Source organism: Mastigoproctus giganteus, chromosome 14 (genome assembly GCF_048544385.1).
Source record: "Mastigoproctus giganteus isolate SK-2022 chromosome 14, ASM4854438v1, whole genome shotgun sequence".
In the NCBI taxonomy this organism is placed as follows: domain Eukaryota; kingdom Metazoa; phylum Arthropoda; class Arachnida; order Uropygi; family Thelyphonidae; genus Mastigoproctus; species Mastigoproctus giganteus.
The window spans coordinates 65,124,063-65,146,096 of NC_143588.1; the positions used below are offsets into that span (position 1 = coordinate 65,124,063).

Genomic DNA, 22,034 nt, shown 5'->3' on the forward strand with positions numbered 1-22,034 from the left:
GCACTTTTTATAGCTAACAAATTAAAATGCAACAAGAGAGTACTAGTGAGTGGCACTAACTAATGTTCAAATCCAGCTCATGATTGAAAAATTTTGAAAGACAAATTTATAAACTCAAAATGAACTTCTAAAATGCAAATTTCTGGTTAGAACAATCTAAACAAGCCAAGAAAGCTGATAATTTTAAACATGTTATTCTCGCTTGTGGAGAAAGTCTCTTAATTTCTCTCTTATAGCTTGAGAAAAGCAATTTCCTTGTTTCCTTTAAATGTTATGCCAGTGTTTGAAAATAAAAAAATAGCTCTTCAATCCAGCATGCCTAACATCCATGTACTGAGGTCATTATTCCTAGATAACTTGAAGAGTATTATGTACAGATTTGTTTTACCAACAGTTTTCAGATTTTCCATTTTAGATGGCAATTATCACAGCAGATTCTTACATCAAGAATCTGCAGATAAGAGACCCACTGGGTGGCAGTGATCACAATGTATTGATGTGGGATTTATGTAAAGATGTAACTACTGTCAAAGAAAAGGAAAAAAGGCTTTTGCATTTTTCAAAGGTGATTATAGCAGTCTCAGGCAGTTTTGGATATTCTATGCAATGGGACAAACTGATAAAGTTACTAACAACAAATTCTAAATGGGAAGCATTCGTGGAAGTAATTGTAGAAGCTACTAGGCTTTTCAAATCAGCTTAAATTACTGTTCAAAGCTTAGACCTAAATGAACGTCAGATGAACTGATAAGACTTGGGGAGAGAAGAAAAATGCATCGGATGCATATAAATTATCAGGTGATACAAAAACCTATGGTAGATATAAACTACTCTGTACTCAAGTCACAAAGTGGGTTAGGCAAGCTAAGGCAGATTACAAGAGGTCTCTGGCAAAGAATGCAAAGAAAAGCAGGAAAGACTTCTTTACCCATATTAACAGTAGAAGGAAAGGATTGAATCAAATTGGTCCCTTTGATGTCGATGGCTTAATTGTTGGTGATATTGTTCAGGTTTCCAAAAAACTGAATAGATATTTTGCATTTACATTAAAGCATGAGGAGTTCTTTAGGGAGGAGAATTTCAGAAGTTCATCAAAATCTAACAGGTAGCTAAATGATTTTTGATAACTGAGAGGAAAGTGGAAAAGAAATTGTTGAAGCTTAACATGAAAAAGGTGACTGGGGTGGGTAGGATATATCCAATTATATTAACAGAGGCAGCAAAGAATGTAGACAAAACTTTAGCCATAATTATGAGAACATCTTTAGGTTCAAGAGAGATCCCTATGGACTGGAGAGGTGTTAATGTATTCCCAATTCACAAAGGGGTATCAAATGGTGACATGTATTATCACAGACCTGTTAGCTTAACTTTTGTTCCAGGGAAAATAATGGAGTTACTGGTTAAAGAAGTATTGCAGGACCATCTAGACTAGGGATTCCCAAAGTGGTCGGTAGTGACCCCCGGGGATCTTTGGGCAAGTTTGAGAGGTCTTTAGTTCCTGATAAAGCTACTGGGGGTCGTAAGCTTATTTTAGGGGTCTTTAAAGAAACTATTTCCTCACAAAGATAATTCTAGAAATCTAGAATTAGTATATGAAACAAGTCGGTTAATTCAGGCAGTCAGCAAAGTGGCTTAGGTTGGAATCACACTATTGTCACCTCATGTGAGATTACATGAAAACAAGTCAAACATCAAAAGAAAATTTCATACACTGAGTTTTCTGTTGTGCTGACAGAAGAAAATAGAGGAAATGATAATAGAAACATGTCCAGCCACACAGACGCTCAAAGATGACCAAAGGAGGAAAATAGACCAACAGTATTGCAATTTACAAATTTAGAGGATGAACAAGTCGATCATTTCAATTTGTATAACTCATAACAATTTCTAACAAGTTCAATTTTTTAGCATTGTGAAGTTGTTTTTGTTATTAAATTTAATTTTAAAAAATTTTGTTTTGTATTGTGATATTGTAGTAGTAGTGGCACATGATGCAAGAAAGCAAGTGTAGGAGCTTATGCAGCATCAGCCAAAAAAAAAAAAAAAAAAAAAAAAAAATCACACCATTCCCTCCAAATGCCTGTCCAGTTCCTCCTTAAATTTATTTAACCTATCAACTTCCACAACGACAGATGGAAGTTTGTTCCAGCAATTAACCACCCGCTGGCTAAAGGCAAATTTCCGCACATCTATTCTACATCTGTCCTTTCTTAATTTGAACTTATGTCCCCGTAGGTTCGTAATCTGAACAAGTGGAAGGATCCCATCAGAATTCAGCGTGCTCAACCCATTCAAGGCCTTATAGACCTCAATCAGATCACCGCGCAGGTGCCTAGTCTCCAGCCACTGCAATTTGCAGAACTTAAGCCTCTCTTGGTAAGAGGATCCCTTCATTCCCCTCACCAATCGTGTTGCTCTTCTCTGTACACGCTCAAGCAAATCTACATCCTTCCTAAAATGAGGCCTCCAGACCTGTACGCAGTACTCAAGGCGTGGCCTGACCATTGCCTTATACAGAGGGACAATCACCTCCTTTTCCCTGCTAGCAAAATTCCTATATATCATTGACAAAACCCCATGGCCCGCCCTAGCAGCCTGTCTGCACTGCTCAGAAAACTTCACTTTGGAATAAATCCTTATTCCAAATTAAACTTACAGTATTTCAACTTTCCTTAAACATACAACAAATTTTTCTTTACTGCTGACTGAATTTTGAAATTGCGTATTTTGCCCTTGTATGTCATCCTTAATTAGATTATATTGGAAATTAAATTCTACTTTATTCGTTTGTAAGTACATCTTAAAACAATTTTCATCTTCTTCTAAGTCCTACAATAAATGATGGAATTCGCCTTTTTCTGTTCTCTTCCAGTTTATGTCGCATATCCATTGCTTACTCCCTTTTGTTTTTCTCGGCCAGGGCCACATTAACACCACGGCCAAACCTGCCATGGCCGGGGGCCTCACCTGAAGAGCGGCCTCATTTTCAGTGTAAATATTTTCTGAAGTAGTGATAAAAAAATTAAAGGTATACTAAAGGGACCCCAAAATTAAATATGGCCAGGGGCCTATTTTATCCTTAATCCACCTCCGTTCTCAGCTAAAAGAAAATCATTTTCTAAATCTTCAAAATCTGATATTGTTAGTAGATATTTATAAGAACTATTTATTTATAATTTTTGAAAATAAGTTGATTTTTCTAATGAAGGTAAAATTTTTCCTTTTTTTTCTCCCTTCTTCCTAGCCATCCAAAGTGCATCAATCTGAAAAGCCAGTCATAAGCAAAAAGAAAGGCAAGAAAAATGAAAAGGAACAAGATATAAGAAGTTTTTTAGTAGAACTACCTCAAGAGGATTCTTTGCAAGCCCAAATGAGGGGAATGCTGAATACAAAGATGCAGTCACTATTTGATGATAACCAAAGTACTGAAGACAAATCAGAAAGTTCCATTCCTGTAGAAAATACTGCAGATGTTGCTAGTTCATCTGAAGCATCAGTTAATGATAAAATGGTTGGAATTTTAGATGAGTGTACCCAAAATGAAAATGATAAGCTTTCTAATTCTGAAGAATGGGTGAGTATTAACATGTATGATTCTGTTTTTTTCTCTCTCTCTCTCTCTTTTTTTTTTTTTTTTTTTTTTGTAGGCTGCTTTTCTTACGTAGACTTTCTTGCCTAGTTTGAAACATAATTGTCAGTTATATTTACATTTAACTGCGAAATGAAAAAATCGCAATGAAAATAGGCTTTTTGTAGTGACTTGAAAACTTCTGTGATGGAAAGATTATTTAATTTTCATGTATATATGACCCTATATGAAAGAATCTAGTTTCCCTGTTGGCAGGTGTATGAGATTAGTGATATGCATTTGGAAAAATTTTTCCTTGTGTAGATCTTTATTCTCTTGTCATCTGTCCTGAACTTGGTTCCAAACATTGTGTGAGTCCTAGAAATGGAGGGAGCAGGAAGGTGTTATTGTGAGGATGGTTTTCCCCTGAGTTCTAAAAAGGAATGGAGATAAGTATAATAAGATAAATGAAGAATTTGAATCTTTGAAGAAAAGGATCGTTGCTCTTGAAGGAATTAAATCAGGAGACTCATCAAGTACTTTGCTGCCCACCTTAATGCTAAAGCCAACACTTGTACATCTGACCTCATGGTGGGATCACCATGAGCAGGATGCACTAGTCCCATGGGATAGTTATTCAAGGTGACTACTGTCGTGGGAAACAGGTAATGTTTTATGCGATAAGGATAGGTGAAATTGAACCAGGGTGTCTGGGGGGGGAGCAAAGATTGGTGATTATTGTAGAACAGTCATCTTTTAAAGGCACAAAAGGTGATATTGTTGCACTGGCACCAGTGATGTGAAGTATAGGTGCTTCCCTGTTTAAATTCTGGAAACCGTTACATGTAACATATGCATTAGAATATTATTTTAAAAAATGGTGTTTGTGGGGGGAGGTATATGTGACACTGATATTAGTTGGAAGAGGATGAGGTTAAAGAGCAAGCTATCATGTCGTCAATAACAGACTCCACTTCTGGCTTTAAAATAGCTGAAAAAGTGGAAAGAATAGCCTTTTCCACTAGTGCCAAAGATGGGTATGGCACTGAAATTGGAGTCAGAGAATCTGCACGTTTAGTAGGTCGCTAAATCTTTTTCATGAATTTGTGTAGGGAGGTTTGAATAAATACTTCCTTTTTCTTACAGTAGACTTTAAAGGCAGGGAACTCTTTGCATATTCTTTTATTTGCTGTTTATCTTTCACTATTGTATTCACAATGAATGTTGCCAGTCTTAAAACACATGAAATGGTCTTTGTTGTTTTTCCACCTACATACATTTTCACAATTTTTAATTTTTGCTCAAACGTAATTGTATACCCTTTTTTGAAACACCAACATTGCCAGGGATATTGGCACACTTTCCTGCCTTACTGACTGGGATAATGCACAATAATAACATTACACAAACTGTTGTCTGTGAGGCAGAGTGTACAAATAACGGAATATAAAAATGAGATGAAAGGAGAAATAGTTTAACAATAAACGTCAATTCTAGATACATACAAGTCATGGCGAGCTATATACATGAACAGTGTTAGCAGAATAGAATCCTTTCTGGGTAAGAGCTCCCTTCTCTGCATCCATATCAGCAGATCTACATCCTTCCTAAAGTGAGGCCTCCAATACAATACTCTAGATGTGGCCTAATCATGACCTTGTACAAAGGGATAATCACTTCCTTGTCCATACTAGCAAAGTTTCTATACAGGGTGTCTCAAAAATATTGATACAAACGTTTAGGGGAGATAGGTAACATCTAAAGGAATGTGAATCGCATAGGGACCCATAACCGGACGCGTCACCGTAAGTCGGTACATGGCGCTGTTCATCAGTTTGTGAGAGGGAAAATTTCTGGTTTACTCATTCAAGCAGTAGTCGCCGCACGAAGAGCATGCATCGATATACGAACTGTGAGCTGGCAGACATGCACCTACTGTATGGATTAGCAGAGGGCAATGGAAGAGCCACTCAACGAATTTATGGAGAACGCTTCCCAGACAGACATGTACCGGACCACCGTTTGTTTGTGGGTGTGCATCAAAATTTGTTCGATTGTGGGTCATTTAGAGGTAAACAGGAGTAGTGTGGGCAGACCAGGTTCAACGTGAACTCCCGCCATGGAAGAAAGTGTGTTGAATGCCGTCCAGAATGATCCTACTACCAACACATGTGCCGTTGCCTCTGCCTTAGGAGTGTCTCGTTGCAGTGTACAGCGTGTCTGGCACGACAATTCCTTACACCCCTTTCATATCCAAAGGGTTCAGTTACTGCTCCCCAAGATCATCTTGCACGTGTGGCTTTTGCGCAGTGGTTTCTCCGAGAAAATGTTCAAGACTTGAATTTTCCAGCCTATGTTTTGGTCACGGATGAGGCTTATTTCACTTGGGAAGGCTTATTCAATCAGCACAATGCTCATGTGTGGGCTCACGACAACCCACACAGTGTGTGCCCCCATGCGGCACAACATCGCTTCGTAATAAATGTGTGGGCAGGTATGGTTGGTGACTGCTTAGTCGGCCCATACCTGTTACCATCCCGCACAAACTCCGCTAAATATCGGATCTTTCTTGAACAAGTTCTACCAGGGTTACTTGACGATGTTTCAGCAAATGTGAGACGCAACATTTGGTTTCAACATGACGGGGTGCCTGCCCATTATGGAAGGTGTGTTCGTGACCATTTGAACAGGCGTTTTGGGCGTCGATGGATTTGCCATGGTGGACCCATTGTCTGGCCCCCACGCTCACCTGATTTATCGAGCCTTGATTTCTTCCTGTGGGGGGGCCCCCTCAAATCTATAGTGTATGGATCGCCTGTGGAGACAGAAATGGATCTCATGGCGAGACTCGTCTGGGCTGCTGCTGCTACTGTCAAAGAAGCTCCAGGTGTGTTCGACCATGTCTGCCAATCCATGCTGCATTAGTGTCACGCATGCATCGTGTCTCATGGTGGAACCTTCGAGCATCTGTTGTAACCTCATGAAATGCATCCATCTCGTACTCCATTGTTAATATTGTGTCATTTCTGCTTCTTGTGCCTCTGCTACTACTTTCCCGTGACGTTTCCGCTTATGGTCCAAAAATATTGGTACAAACGTTTAGGGGAGGTAGGTAACATCTAAAGGAATGTGAATCGCATAGGAACCCATAACTGGAAACGTCACAGCAAAGTAGTAGCAGAGGCACAAGAAGCAGAAATGACACAAGACAGTAATTAGTGGCAAACATTTATTTGACATAATATTAACAATGGAGTATGAGATGGATGCATTTTAGCATTAGCATTAGTAGAGGCATATGATGCAAGAAAGCAAGCTTATCACGGCCAATCCATCGATGTCCAAAACGCCTGTTCAAATGGTCACGAACACACCTTCCATAATGGGCAGGCGCCCCGTCATGTTGAAACCAAATTTTTCGTCTCACATTTGCTGGAACATCGTCAAGTAACCCTGGTAGAGCTTGTTCAAGAAAGATCCGATATTTAGCGGAGTTCATGCAGGATGGTAACAGGTATGGGCCGACTAAGCAGTCACTGACCATACCTGCCCACACATTTATTGCGAAGCGATGTTGTGCCGCATGGGAGCGCACGCCGTGTGGGCCCTCTTCTAATCCATACACTAGGTGCATGTCTGCCAGCTCACAGTTCGTATATCGATGCATGCTCTTCATGCTGCGACTACTGCTTGGATGAGTAAACCAGAAATTTTTCCTCTCCCGAACTGATGAACAGCGCCATGTACCGACTTACGGTGACGTTTCCAGTTATGGGTTCCTATGCGATTCACATTCCTTTAGATGTTACCTACCTCCCCTAAATGTTTGTACCAATATTTTTGAGACACCCTGTATATATTTTTCAATATCGAGTATTATCTACGAGTTCCGTTTATATAACTTCTGTATCAAGTTATTTATTAATTAATTATGTTACGTTTGTAAAATCTAAGTCATATGTATTTAGTTAAAAAGTACGATTTAATTGACAATGGAGTTTAACAAGATTAATAGATTTTACTGATTAATTGGCAATATTATATTATATACTGTACTATACTAAGCTAATGCTATCTAGTTCGGGATATAACATATCGTATAACAATGGCGGAAAGTTACGAACGGTAAATCTACAGACACTTAAGTATTAATTAACTTTCAAATCTCACTGTCTCAATTCAGAATAAACTACGGATCCTGACTAGGTCTATAAGCTACTTATAGAAAATAACTTAATATAACAATTGGTCAATAAAGTGGCTAAATATGGCTAAAAAACGTCTCGTTCAGCAGAGCTGCAACTTGTAACACGTGGATTTGATACCCTTACTGATACTAATTAATACCTACAAAACCTCTATCTAAGTTAAACTTAAACTAAGTATTGTAACTAGTAATATAAAGTTTAATATGCCAATTTAAGCTAATAAAACAGAAAAAACTTCTCTATGCCAGGAGCAGTAAAACCTTCGCCTGCACAAGGCTACTCTTGTTAACCAACTTATTCAGAGGATGAACCCAGTTCTGTGATTTTACCCCTACCCTTGTATAGATTAGTTAACTATACAGGGGTAGGGGTAAAATAGGTAGGTTGGACTTTTAAAAAAAAAATAAAAAAAAAAACAAGTGCCAAATATATTTCACTAATAATTTTAAAACATCAGTTTCTTTCTGTTTTATATATTTGGTTGAGTGTGTCATCATTTCTAGGTATTTACAACATATAAAATCATTCATATTGTGAGACATCCAATCCTAATTTACATTATGGTACTTAATAGTACAGTAGTATGTATTTAGCTTTTAAGGCAATTTGATTGCAGAAGTTATATCACACCATTTATACCTCATTAAAAATATTGGGCAATTGCACCTATATTGTAAGCAGCAACCTTATTTCTTAGGAAAGTGCATCATCCATTGGTCTAAACCGGTAGTATGGTTAACATTTTGACTTAATTAGGCCTGACGTAGCCAAGTGGTCAGGTACGAGAGTGCATAGCACACGTTCCTTGAGTGGACCGGGGTTCGAGCCCGTGACTACTAAATACGATAAATATTTGTATTGATGATTTCTTGTAAACTCTACTGACTTGGTTGTCGTGCCGGAGTATAAACAGAAAAATTTAATGGTGATGACTATAATTCTGTGGAGATAAAAGGCATTAGGGATACTGTATCTTATAAAAATAACTAACAATCCCTGAATATGTGGCTATATGCATAACCTTCAAAAAAAAAAAAAGAAAAGTGGCTGGAGACAGAATTTTCAAAAATCTGGAATATGACATGCTCCCAAGGATTCCGAATTTGTGGACTTCTGTATGTTAATATTATAGTTTCATATTTGGTGTTAGATATTAATAGTTATATTATTGACCATGCGGGGAAAATTCATAGAGGCAAAATAGCTGAATTCCTTTCACATTATGTATAATATTTATTTAGAAATATGTAACAACACACCTTTCTGGCATAAAGTGTTGTAGTGATTTATAATTGTTTATATTAATTTTATTTCTTACTTATACTTTTATTTGCAGGTGGTGGCTGATAAAAACCTTGAGGAATTATTACCCCCTACAGAAAATGAAAATAAGATCCTTGAACAAACATTACTCTCTCTCACAGCTTCTGTGCCATCATCAAAGGCTTTTAAATGTGCTCTCTGTTCCCGTGAGTTTGGGAGAAAGTATCACCTTGAAAGACATCTAACAATGTCTCCCTGTTCAGGACTTCCTCCACCTTCCCATCCTTGTCAAGTTTGTGGTAAAGTGTACACCAGAATGGTAAAGAACCCAATTTTTGTTACTTACAGTTAATAATAATAATTATGTTATTTACAATGTTAAGTAAATTTTCAAAATTACCTTGGAATTGTCAGCAGCAGTATGTGATAAAGAATGGAATGATTTTTTGTGTGCGTGAGAGAGATAGAGTAGTCATTGAAGATTATTTGTGCTAATTAATTTAGTAAAACTTTGTTATTTAAAGTTCAAGAGACAAAAATATGCCTGTTTTAATTTAAACAGGTGTGTGACACCTCTGAACAAAATAATGTGTAGGTATTAATCAAGATAAATTATGCTGAAATGTTTAATAATACTGTAGAGAATTTCCAAAGTTCTTATTTAAATTGCTAAGGATTGCTTAGTTTTATTTTAGTAGACATGTTTGCTGAAAGATGATTAATACAGTAGTTTAGTTGATATTAAATATAAAATTTGTATTGTGAAGAAATTTGATTAATTTCTTGAACATAACAAATATTGCTATTTTTTTTTTTTTTTTTACCAAGTCTTTCTGGCCAGAAGGTGAAAAGTAGCCTTAGAGAGACTGGAAACAGGAAACCAACAGTGAACATGAAGCTGGCATTGAAGTCATGAATTGACAAACCAAAGGTGATCTTTGAAAGTCTGCATTGTAGACTAGGTGGATGTGGCTGGAGCAGTGGAGACAGGAGGAGAAGGCTAGATTTAAAGTCTTTGTGTGAACACAAGATGGTAGAAATACTGGAAACTTTGCATCTCTGAGTTCATGTTTATTACCTCTGAAATTCTGTATTTTGGACAAAAAAAGTGATTCTTATGTTCTGAAAATTGGGACAGACAAAGAGGATATTCTTGGTCTTACAGAGCCACAATAATGGTCAGAATTTTATAAAATACCTTAAGGGATATAGCTTTTGGTAAATGAACCATAGCTGGTCAAGAAGTAGATGATGTAAAGTCAGGCATAAATCAGATTCTGGACTTTAAATCAGCAAAGAGATCATTGTCAATTTTTTTTAGTGGTCAGTCTCTTCTACAACATTTGGTGTAGTTTTGTTCTTATTAGTGTCTCTTTTTTAACATCATTGCTGAGGTTGACAACAGTCAACCAGGAAGAAGTATAATCTAAAGAAGATAGTTTTCAGGTCTAAGTGAAGACATCCAGTTAGAGTCCAGAGCGCTGGAGTGGATATGATCCTAAAGTTTCTTGTCATGGTGAGAAGGAAAGATATTGAACAGATTTTCAATACTTTTTAGGTGAATTTGCATAGGCATAAAGCACGATGGCTTTTACCATGTCTGTCCTGAATCTAAGAACTCAACTCCCAGTGGGACAGATTTTCATGAAATTTTATATTTGGCTCTTAAATTTTTTTGTCCCATTCTAAATTTCATTAAAATTGGACAAGTAGATATCTGACTGTTTTTTTTTTTTTTTTTTTTTTTCTTTCTAGGCTATCTGTGTATATTGTATCTGATACACTGAATAATATGGCAGATGTATAGGGAAAAAATATTCTCATATTTTAATTATTACATATGCAAAAGTGGTTGCTTTTTGAACATTTTTTTTCATTGTAAAATTATTGAGAATATATATATTCTCAATATAATTTTATATTAATATAATTGTAATTAATACAATTATATTAATTACAGCAGAAACTTGAAATACATATTAAATTTCAGTTTGCTATCCTCCCCACACTGGCTGTAAAAGACCTGATTTGAGGAATTTTTGTGGGCCTTTTTCACAATGTGATTTGAGTTGGTCTCAGGCGAGGGCAGCATGGTTTTTTCTCCCAGAAACTATTTTTTAGTCCAGCAAACAGAAAATCGACCACAGAACATGCTCAATTTACAGACATCATATATGGAGCAATATGGCTTTAGTTGCTAATGCTCCTAAAATCCAGTAGCAACAACTTTTTGGAATAAAAACCTTTCTAATTGGAATGTCAAGCTTTGTATTGTATTGCTTAAAATTTTATTGTTTTTTTTGTAATGGTCCTCACATAGATGAACAAAAGTTAAAAGCTAGGTTTCCTCTCATATCAATGGTAAAAATTTTACACTATTAAATGTATTAAATTAAATCACTTTGCCATTGCTGGAAAGCCCAGAGGGTTCAAAAATTTTTTTGCCATGAAATGTGGCTGCATCATGGGCTGTAATAGTAGGAATCAAGCATACCAACAAGTTTCTCATGTAAAACAGCTCTGATCAAAATTAAAAAGTTACTTACTGCTTGGATATTTTAACAGTGGCCCAAACAGAGGCTTTGCATAGAGGAACATAAGTTAAAAGCCAGGTATACTCTTATGCCATTGGTAAAAATTTGACACTTCACTTTGCTATTGATGGTGGGCTGAAAAAATGTCATGAAAAAATGACTGTAATGCATACAAAAGGAGAACCAACTCTGATGTCTGGAATTTGTTCAGTTAGCCCCAGCAGTACACTACTGGAAGGTTATTGAGAAAATCATGACTATAGCAGATAAAATTTGATTATGGTAATGCCTTCAGTAAATAAAAAAACAATTTATTGAAAAAGCATACCAGCCTATAAAATTCCATGAGAAAATAGCAAATTTTAATTATATTCAGTTTTGTTATAATGTTTGCCTGTATGTGGATTTTAGCAGTCTTTTAAAATTATACAAGCTATTCATAATTTGCATTCATTTCACAATCTGGATCCAGTTCATACTTCAAATTTCATGCTAGACTAGACAAATAATTCATAAGTGTACAAAACCTTGTAATCATTGATTAGGAATGGTAGTAACTTTGAAGTAAATTGCATTTTAAATAAACTGGTATACAGTCTGCAGTATCAAAATAGCTAGTTTAACTACTTTGTTGCTGTCGATAATGAAACTTTCGTCTGCAGATAGAACAAAAGAAAAAATTCACCTTTCCCCGTTTTCTTTGTAAAAGGGAGGGGAAAGAGCAAGAATGGAATTAACTCACAGAAATAGTTAGAGATGCAAAATAACCACAAAAGGAAAATTATTTTATTCATGATTTTAATTTACTTGATTATCCAATTTGACATTTTTATAATGACAATACTTAATTTGGTATCTCTTTATTATGATATCTAACCTTTTAAACTTATTTGCAGTCCATCCCACATGGTGAAATTTAACATCCTCGGTTTATAAATATATATATATATATATATATTTTTTTTTTTTGCTTATTTTTAATGAAACATTATACTAAAATCATGTTTAGCACTTAATTGTAAAGTATTGCAAAGTTTAATTTGGAAATAATCATTGTTTCTGTCTTCATTGCAGGACAATTTGAGAGAACATTTGAGAGCGCATACTGGTGAAGTTCATCGTCGAAAAAAATATAAATGTGAATATTGTCAAAAGGAGTTTCATGGGATGTCTATTCTTAAAATTCACATTCGGAAACACACTGGAGAAAAGCCCTATGCTTGTGATTTTTGCCCAAGTGCTTTTCCTTCTGCTGGTACTCTTACTAAACACCGTCGAACTCATACTGGGGAAAAACCATTTGAGTGTCCAGAATGTGGACTTAGGTAGGTGATTAAAATTTGTAAAAGCAGTAAACTTACTTTTTACAAAGAATGCTTAAAAATAAATTAGAAACAAAAGTTTCTTTCCTATCTCACATATGACAGGAAGAAAAGTAAGATTTATTTCAATTTTATTGCATAGTGTTAGATTATTGTTGGGTTCTAGTGACATCATAGACCTAGATCATATTGCACTGTGTGTGCGTGTGCACACTGTATATTAGACTGTTGTAGAAATTGGAAGTGATTTGGTTGAACTCTTGTTATAATGTGAATGAATTTAATAAGATTATGGCAATAGTGAGATGATAAAACAATTCATCAGAGACAATTAAATTTAATAGTGAGGTTTTATCTTGCTGATAAAATTAATTGTTTTGTTATTTAAATATAAATTTTGTTTTAAAAAAATAAACTAAATAAAATACGCTCTCAAATACGCTTTTGGTAACACCAAACATGTTGGTATCAAAAATGTTTGTGTAGTTTGGTGATGCCAAACTACACAAACCCAACCATCCATTAAGACCAATAATCTCCTTCAACAAATCAGCTTTCGGCAACTTATCTTCCTTTCTAGTAAAGATCGTTTCCCCCTCACAAGATTTTCAAAATATAAAGTTAATAACACCATCCAAGCATTCGAAAAAATAAGTTCTATTACAATCTCCAACAAAGACATTTTAGTATCTTTTGATATAGTCTCTTTATACACCAACGTACACTTGCCATCCACTCTACAAGCCTTACGAAATATCCTAATGGAAGACAGGACCTTAACCAATCGCACCTATCTCTCAATCAGTAGTATACTAGAACTCACATCACTTCTATTAGAGGCCAGATATTACCGGTTCCACAATCAGATATACCAACAGATATTCGGTTTACCCATGGGATTGGGAATTTCAGCCCCCCTATCCGAAATTTACCTAGCCTCCATAGAGAATCAAATATTACAACCTTTCCCTTCAGAGATCAAATTATATGCATGATATACAGATGACATCCTTATAATAGGGAACAAAACCATAATTGATAACCTTTTCATTAAATTTAATTCAATACAAGACAGATTAAAATATACTCTTGAAATAGAAGAAAACGGACAAATTAATTTCCCCAACCTTACCATATAGAAAATGGACACCAAACTTGGAACTAGAATTTTCAGGAAAAACACCCACACTGGAAAATACTTACATTTTGAGTCGCACCATCCACTTAGTATAAAAAAAAGCCGTCCTCTATAACCAAATTTATAACGGTATCAAATACAGTTCCACACAAGATGACCTATCCAACGAACTTCAATACCTTACAGAAAAATTCATATCCAGGAAATACCCTTTTCAGTTATTCAACAAACTATTTCCACCATCCAAAATAATATCAAAAAACCATCCAAACACATTACATGCAGTAATATACATATAGTTTTCCCTTACCATAGTAATCTTGCCGGACAATTCCGTCGAGTATTTGCCGGTACTGACATCACTCTCACATTTTCAGCATATAATAAACTGGGATCAATGTTTAATTCCTATAAAGATACATATAAATATCATATCTGTGACATGAATAATATTGTTTATTTAATCAAATGCCAACAAAACTGCATTGTATGCTACATTGGTAGCACCACCTCTAAATACGGCTCCACAACAACATCAAATACACTAGCATATTATCATTACAATAGCTTTAGAACAGGACAGTCAAACACAGAACTCACATTAATGTACAATCCCACAATCACACCCCTTTAGTTGATTCAGCCATCCCCATTATTAAATTGAAATCTAGTTTTAAAATTTTTCAGTATATAGCCCTCATCATAGAATGGTTTCGCCATCATTCTAATTTTAACGTAATAAATGCCAAATTACCCTATAACCTCACTCCGGTTTGGAATCTCATGCACCTGAGATTCCCACATGTATCGAAGAGCATCACTGGAACATAGAGTCCTTTAAATACGCGCTTTTCACTTTCTTCTCACTATCGCCAACTAAAGACGTTAACAACAAAAGCCAATTCGTTACGGCTATTGACCTCCTTGGTTTACAGATATAGTTTCAATCACTTTCAACCCTAAATTCTATGACAACCAAAGACGAAGATGTGCACTTCTATTTCCTTGGGCATATTTTAACTCTGTTTCAAAATTAAATTTATCCATACTAATCCCAATTTTTAAACTCAAATTAGTATCCATCCTATCCTAAGCATCATCTGCAGATTATAAAAAAGGTGAGTACCGTAAAATTAAGCTACGCTATTAATTTGAGTAGGTTAGAGTATAAATGGAGGAGTGCTGACCACAACAGATGTATTAACAGTGGAAAAAATACATCTGTTATGGTCAGCAATTCCTCCATTTATACTCTTATCTACATTCCATTTTTTATATATATATATATATTTTTTTTTTTTTTTTTTTTACTTGATTCAGTTTCATCAACTCCAAGACCTGACTTCTAGAGCAATTTTTCAGTTTTCTCTTGTGCAAGTCCACATTATGCATATTTTCCAGTGTTGTAATTTTTTTTTTTTTAATACAATAATTATACCAAATATTCATTAAGAATATCCTTCATTAATATTTATCACTGAAAAATGAGAAGGTAAATTACATGTTTTAAACCTTTCCATGCTTAGTTTTTTATGTAAGTAATCTTTATACAACATTGCTAATGAGATCAAAGCTACGTTTTACTGTGAATGAATAATGATATCATTACAAGAACATTTGTCGGTGACAGTACAATGGAAAAATTGTACAGAAATTATTCAATAATTTTATCAGTTGACTCTAAGTGGATTTTGATTTAATGTTTAAATTTATTCTTGCACCTCTTCTATTAAGTGTATTCCATTCCTGTAGAAACAATCTCTCCTGTTAACAACAAAGACCACACTGTGGAATATTTTACCCCACGAGCCTTGCATAGTCGCTCTAGAGCCAAATTGATTGGCAAGGCTTTCATCATGTACTCCCTTGTATCATGTCTTGGCAAGATTGCAGACACTTTCAGTTTCAATTTTTCCCTTGACTTTTTCTGAACATTGTTCTGTACTACTTATTAATTAAATCCTCAGATCTCCTATTCTTAATATCATTAGCGATATTAAAAATAGGTGATACTGATATGCCAACATGTACATCAGTATCATGTTTTGTGCCCTTAAAAGATGATAGCTGCTTTTTGACATCTACTTCAGCCACCCGGTCCTTTTTGCATATTTTTGCATTTCCCACTTCCTTAGGCGCCTCTGTAGCCAGGCGGGAAGGAGCAGCAGTGCGTAGCACACGCTCCTTGATTAGACCGGTGTTCGAGCCCGTCACCACCAAATACGGAGGATGTGGAAAGGTTATGGAATGACCACTGCATATTCCCGGAGCAATATGGCCTTAGTTGCTAATGCTCCTAAAAACCAAAACAACAACAACCCACTTCCTTGACAGTCGAGTTACTAACAATAGCTACTTCCTATGGTACCAAGGATCTGTGCTGCACTGAATATGTTTACATTGTATTTGTAGTGGCATCAGAGTGCTTGATGAGCACTACAGTTGTGCCCCCCATATCCGCTGATTCAGTTAACCACGGGGAAAAAAATTAAAAAACTTAACACTTACTACTCGCGTGTCCAATACAATGCTTCCCTTTATTTTTTACAATGTTGCTTATGGTTTGGTCACCAACATTATAATGGTTCATTAGAGATTTAAGGATTGCACAGGTTTAAAACTTTTGAATAATTTCAAGTTTTTGTTTAATTTGAAAGCACAAATTAACTTTTGCTTTTGCCCATCATTTTTGCGATTTTCTAAACAAACAAAAAATATATATATATAGTTACTATAAAAGGGAAAAAAATTCTGACAAAAATAACGAAACAGAATTTGTCATTTTCCGGTGCAACGGAACACAACAAACGACACAATGCACTAAATCAAACTAAACATTTGGGGTTTTTTTTTTTTTTTTTTTCTCTCTCTAGTGGTAGGTGTAAAGACAGCAGGGATTGCAAGATAATATGTACACTAATCTCCCATTGATGACTTATAACACCGTTTCTTGTTGCTTATTTACGATTTGCAAAATATCTGTTTATACCTATTCTAGTTATTACTTGAATGTTGTGATTTCTGGTTTATTTTTTTTATTTGGAGTCTTGAAGTGTCCCTTTAAATTGAGTCTGCTGTACTTTATTATTACCGTATTTAATGTTGGTAATGTCTTACTGTGTGTTTAATTTATCAATTAATCTTTATTATACATATGTATGTACAAGAAAATCACTTTATATATGGGGTCAGCAGGTGTTCACTTATATCCGTGGTTTCAGCCATCCACGGTAGGTCTTGGAACGTATCCCCCGTGGATATGGGGATCTTACTGTACTCTTTAAATCCTTCGAGGGCATCAACCTTATTCTTCAAGCCCTCATGTACCCCACCAGAACGCAAGGTTTGCATTTAACCTCCTACTCTTTGCAGTGAATAACACACAAAGGTATCCTCTAGGGCTGTATCATGTCCTTCTAGAGTTAGCTTTGCAAAAAAAAGAGCACAAGTAACACACATAATATAATCCTGACTCGTTTGGAGAACTACCTTTGGAGGTTCTCCCATGAACCAAAACATTCTTGTTACTTTGAGTCCTTTGCTTTGCTGCTAACCCGAAACATGATTGTAGTCTAAATTTAATTTAAAAACATCACACAAAACTAAGAGATTGAAAAGAATAATGCTAAGTTAATCTCGCTTATTTAACAGTAGTACAAATTGTGTTATTTTAAATTGTTATTAGCATTAGCATTAGTAGAGGCATTTGATGCAAGAAAGCAAGCTTATGCAGCATTAGCCAAAAAAAAAAATAAAATAAATAAAATATAACCACTTCCACTTCACCCCTCTGTTCGTTCGAAATACCTGTCCAGCTGAGCCTTAAACTTATTTACGCTATCAACTTCCACGACAAGGGATGGAAGTCTGTTCCACCAACCAACCACCTGCTGGCTAAAGGCAAATTTCCTCACGTCTATCCTACATCCGTCTTTCCTCACTTTGAATTTATGCCCTCTCAGGTGATTATTCTGAGCAAGAATCCCATCAGCATTGAGCAAGCCCAAACCATTCAAGGCTTTATACACCTCTATCAGATCACCTTGCTGGTGCCTAGTCTCCAGACACTGTAATTTGCAAAACTTAAGCCTTTCTTCGTAAGAGCACCCCTTTGTTCCATTCACTAAGTTCCATTATGTACTACATAATAAAGTGACACTATTAAAAAATCATTTTTATATTAAATTATAGTTTATAGGCCTCTTTTGATATTGATTGCATTGCTACAAAATAATGCAGAATTTCTTAAGCAAATATACAAAGGCCAAATAATGAACAAATTACTAACTTAATTAGAGCAGCACAAATAATAGCTACCCTGCTAATTTTTAATCAAAAATTACAAAAAAAAAATTTTTTTTTAAAGCAATAAAGCAAGTTTAAAGCAACTTAGCTGCCCCTGAAAATGTTGCACACACAGATGCAGTTGATCTGATGTGACATGCACATAGTATTACTCTGGTTATCATGGAGTTTGGCTTCTCAATGTCATATGGATATTACAGCCTCCATATAGATTAGACCTAGCACACTGTGACCGCTACCATCTTATATATATATTATATTGATGTAAACACACCATAGACAACTCTTAAATAAAAAAAAACTACATTAGTAGCGTGAAGGGCATCACTTTATCTGTATCTCATATTGTGCTCTTCCTTCATGAGTTGCCATGTATTGCACTACCTTGAATAAGTAACACTTCACTAAAAGAGAAGACTATTTCTACTTATTCTCAGTGGGCACCACCACCCAGACGGCACCGTTTCAAGGCTTGTTGGCCTTTCATCGGTGGGTGAGCAGGTACCCTGGTATCACAGAGTAATAAGATACAGAGTGGACACTCCCATAGGCGATAATGTTAATTCCTTTTACATGTTAAAGCGCATAGAAAGTGGAGCCATCATTGTATGAACATGGAAACAGGCTGGAACGTTGCAAAGAGTTCCTGGAGAATTTTCTGCAGTTTTGTAGTTGTGATGGATACTATATCGATTCACTGATTATTAGTATGAGATATTCATAATTAATTATTATTTCTAAAAAAAATAAGACGCTATGAGAAACAGCTGAATAGTGAAATATAAACATAAATATATATTTCGAGAAAAAGAAAACAACGGTTATGGTAGCCGTGTGGGAACGCTGCAGACAGTGGTTTTCTCCTTCCTCAGTTCAAATCCGTTTATTTTTGTCCCTACGTTTTTCTTTCCCCCCCTCCTTTTTCTCCTTATACTTTATATTTATTTCTTCAGTGTAATATGGTAATTTACTTATGTTTTCACACATATAATAATTTAATAAGCAATTTTTTAAATATTTTTAATGGTTTTTTAATACAATGGCCACACATTGGCTGAAATGTAGCCTAGAAGGAGATTAAGGTGACAGTCATGTGTGCCAGTTCCACTAGACATTAATAAATATAGAATTTTATGTACACATTACTGGATTTAGGTATGTAACAATAAAAGGTTTCAGTACAGTGAGACAGGTGCACCTGTCTCACTGTACTGAAACCTGCTATAATTACCCACAATTTTATATACAGTAGTGTGGACTAAGTTCAGTAGCAAAGCTTAATTACATTTAAGATTACTTAATATTTTTTATATTAATTATACTTAATTATATTTAAGATATTCTATAACTTATCTAATTATACAGTAGTGTATATATATATATATAAATTCTTCATTTATTAATGTTTGTTGCAACTGGCAAACATGACTGTCATCTTAATCTCCTTCTAGGCTACATTTTAGCCAAGTCTGGCCGTTGTATTTTAAAATATTACTTATTTGATCTTAACTCCATAAATCTACATCTGGTCACTTTGACTAAACTCAGCACTTGTTTTAGGTTTCGATTTAATGAACTGAACTCCTTTTGACTTTGGTTTTAATTTTTATTTAATTCTTTTCCTTTATTTATTATTTTAGGCCTGGCATCCTATGAAACGAACCCTGAATCATTTAGCTGCTAACAAGAGCCACTAATATTTATTTATTTTTTTGTATACTACACAAAAATACAAAGAATCTGTATTCAATGGAAAATTTGAAACACAATTATCTCTGACTAAATTTTGACTTTTTACTGAGTTAGTTATTATCTTTGACAAAAGTAATTTAGCATTCTTTCATGTATATATATATATGTAAATGATATTAAAGGTAACCCATTAAAGGTAATGTTTAAAAAGTAACATAGGATAAAAAAGTATTCAGTTGATGAAATGGTTTCAGTAAATAAAAGATTAATAAGTCAGGTATGACAGATGCACCTAAAAGAGCAAAGCAGTATTACAGGATGCAGGAGTATATATAAATTGTATTAATATATTGAATAAAGGCAGATATTGTTGGAATATCAGAGATATGGTGTCACACAGACATAAGCAGTGCAGAACTGGAATTTGGGGAGTACAATGTGTACAGAATAGACAGGACAGGAAGCGAGGAGGGGTTATGCTGTTAGTTAAGAAACACACAAAATCTAAGGAAGTGCATCCAGTTTATGTGGGTGGACAATGCAATGTTGAGTCTGTTTGGTGTGACAAAAGCACTGGGAAAGGAAAAATGAGAGTAGGTGTGTGTTATAGGCCTAATGAATCTGATGAGTATAATGAGCAATTGTGCAGAGAAATAGTGGGCCAGTAAATTAGAGTGTCTTATAATGGGGGATTTTAATTTCCCGGATATTGACTGGAATTTGTAGGTTGCTCACTCGCACGGCTTTTGTGGATTTATTGGATGTTTGTTTTCTACAGCAGCATGTTTGGAAGGCAACTAGAGGGAGTAATACTTTTGATCTGATTATCAATAGTGATTCTTCATGCATCAAGAATCTGCAGATAAAGGAACCACTAGGTCGCAGTGATCACAGTGTGCTGAATTGGGATTTACTCAAAGAGGTAACTACCATCAGGGGTAAAGAAAGGGTTTTTGCTTTCATAAAAGGTGACTACTGTGGTCTAAGACAGTATTTAAATTCTACACGGTGGAATCAACTGATGGTGTTACCAACAGCAAATTCAAAATGGGAAGCATTCAAATAATTAATCTTGGAAACTACTAGGCTTTTCATACCAACAAAGAAATATTGTTCAAGATTTAGGCCTAAACGAATGTCAGAAGAACTAATTAGACATGTGACAAAGAAGAAAAATGCATGGGATACATATAAATTAACATGTGACACAGAAGCCTATGATATATATAAATATAAATTAACATGCGACACAGAAGCCTATGATATATATAAACTGGTCTGTAACCAAGTTACAAAGGAGGTTAGGCAGATTACGAGAAATCTTTAGCAAAGGATGCAAAGAAAAACAACAAAGAGTTCTTTGCAGTTTTTTGCTCTAGAAGGAAGGGGATGAATCAGATTGGTCCACTTGATATCGATGGTTCAACTGTTGATGATCCTGCACAGGTAGCTAACAAACTAAATGAATATTTTGCATTGACAGTCACACATGAGGAGTTATTCAGGGATGGGAATGCCAGAGGTGTATTTAACTCTGGCAGTAAGCTAGATAATCTTGTAATACTGAGAGTAAAGTGGAGGAGAAATTGTTGAAGATAAACACAAGAAAGGCACCTGGGGTGGATGGAATCTATCTAGTTATATTAAAGGAGGCGGCAAAGGAAGTAAGCAAACCCTTAGCCATAATTATGAGAGCTTCCTTGGACTCAGGGGAGGTACCCATAGACTGGAGATGTGCAAATGTGACACCAATTCACAAAGGAGGATCAAAGGCTGACACAGGTAATTATAGACCTGTGAGTTTAACTTCTGTTCCAGGAAAATTAATGGAGGCACTGGTTAAAGAAGCATTGCAGGATCATCTAGACAAGACTTCATTTATAGCTCGGACACAGTATGGTTTTGTTAAGGGGGAGTCTTGCCTGACCAATTTGATTGGATACTATGATGCAGTCACAAAAGAGCTGGATGCAGGGAATAACTTTGATATTATATACTTGG

General features: G+C 35.4%; 1 protein-coding gene across 1 annotated transcript in view; it reads left to right on the forward strand.

Annotated features, from left to right (window-relative positions):
* LOC150075182 (uncharacterized) overlaps window positions 1–22,034 on the forward strand; it is a 90,636-nt gene that overhangs the window by 61,314 nt on the left and 7,288 nt on the right. Inside the window, exons 3-5 of the mRNA XM_090388389.1 lie at window positions 3,248–3,577; window positions 9,116–9,361; window positions 12,651–12,901. Of these exons, the coding sequence (XP_090244515.1) occupies window positions 3,248–3,577; window positions 9,116–9,361; window positions 12,651–12,901 (827 nt within the window). The remainder of the gene's footprint in view (window positions 1–3,247; window positions 3,578–9,115; window positions 9,362–12,650; window positions 12,902–22,034) is intronic.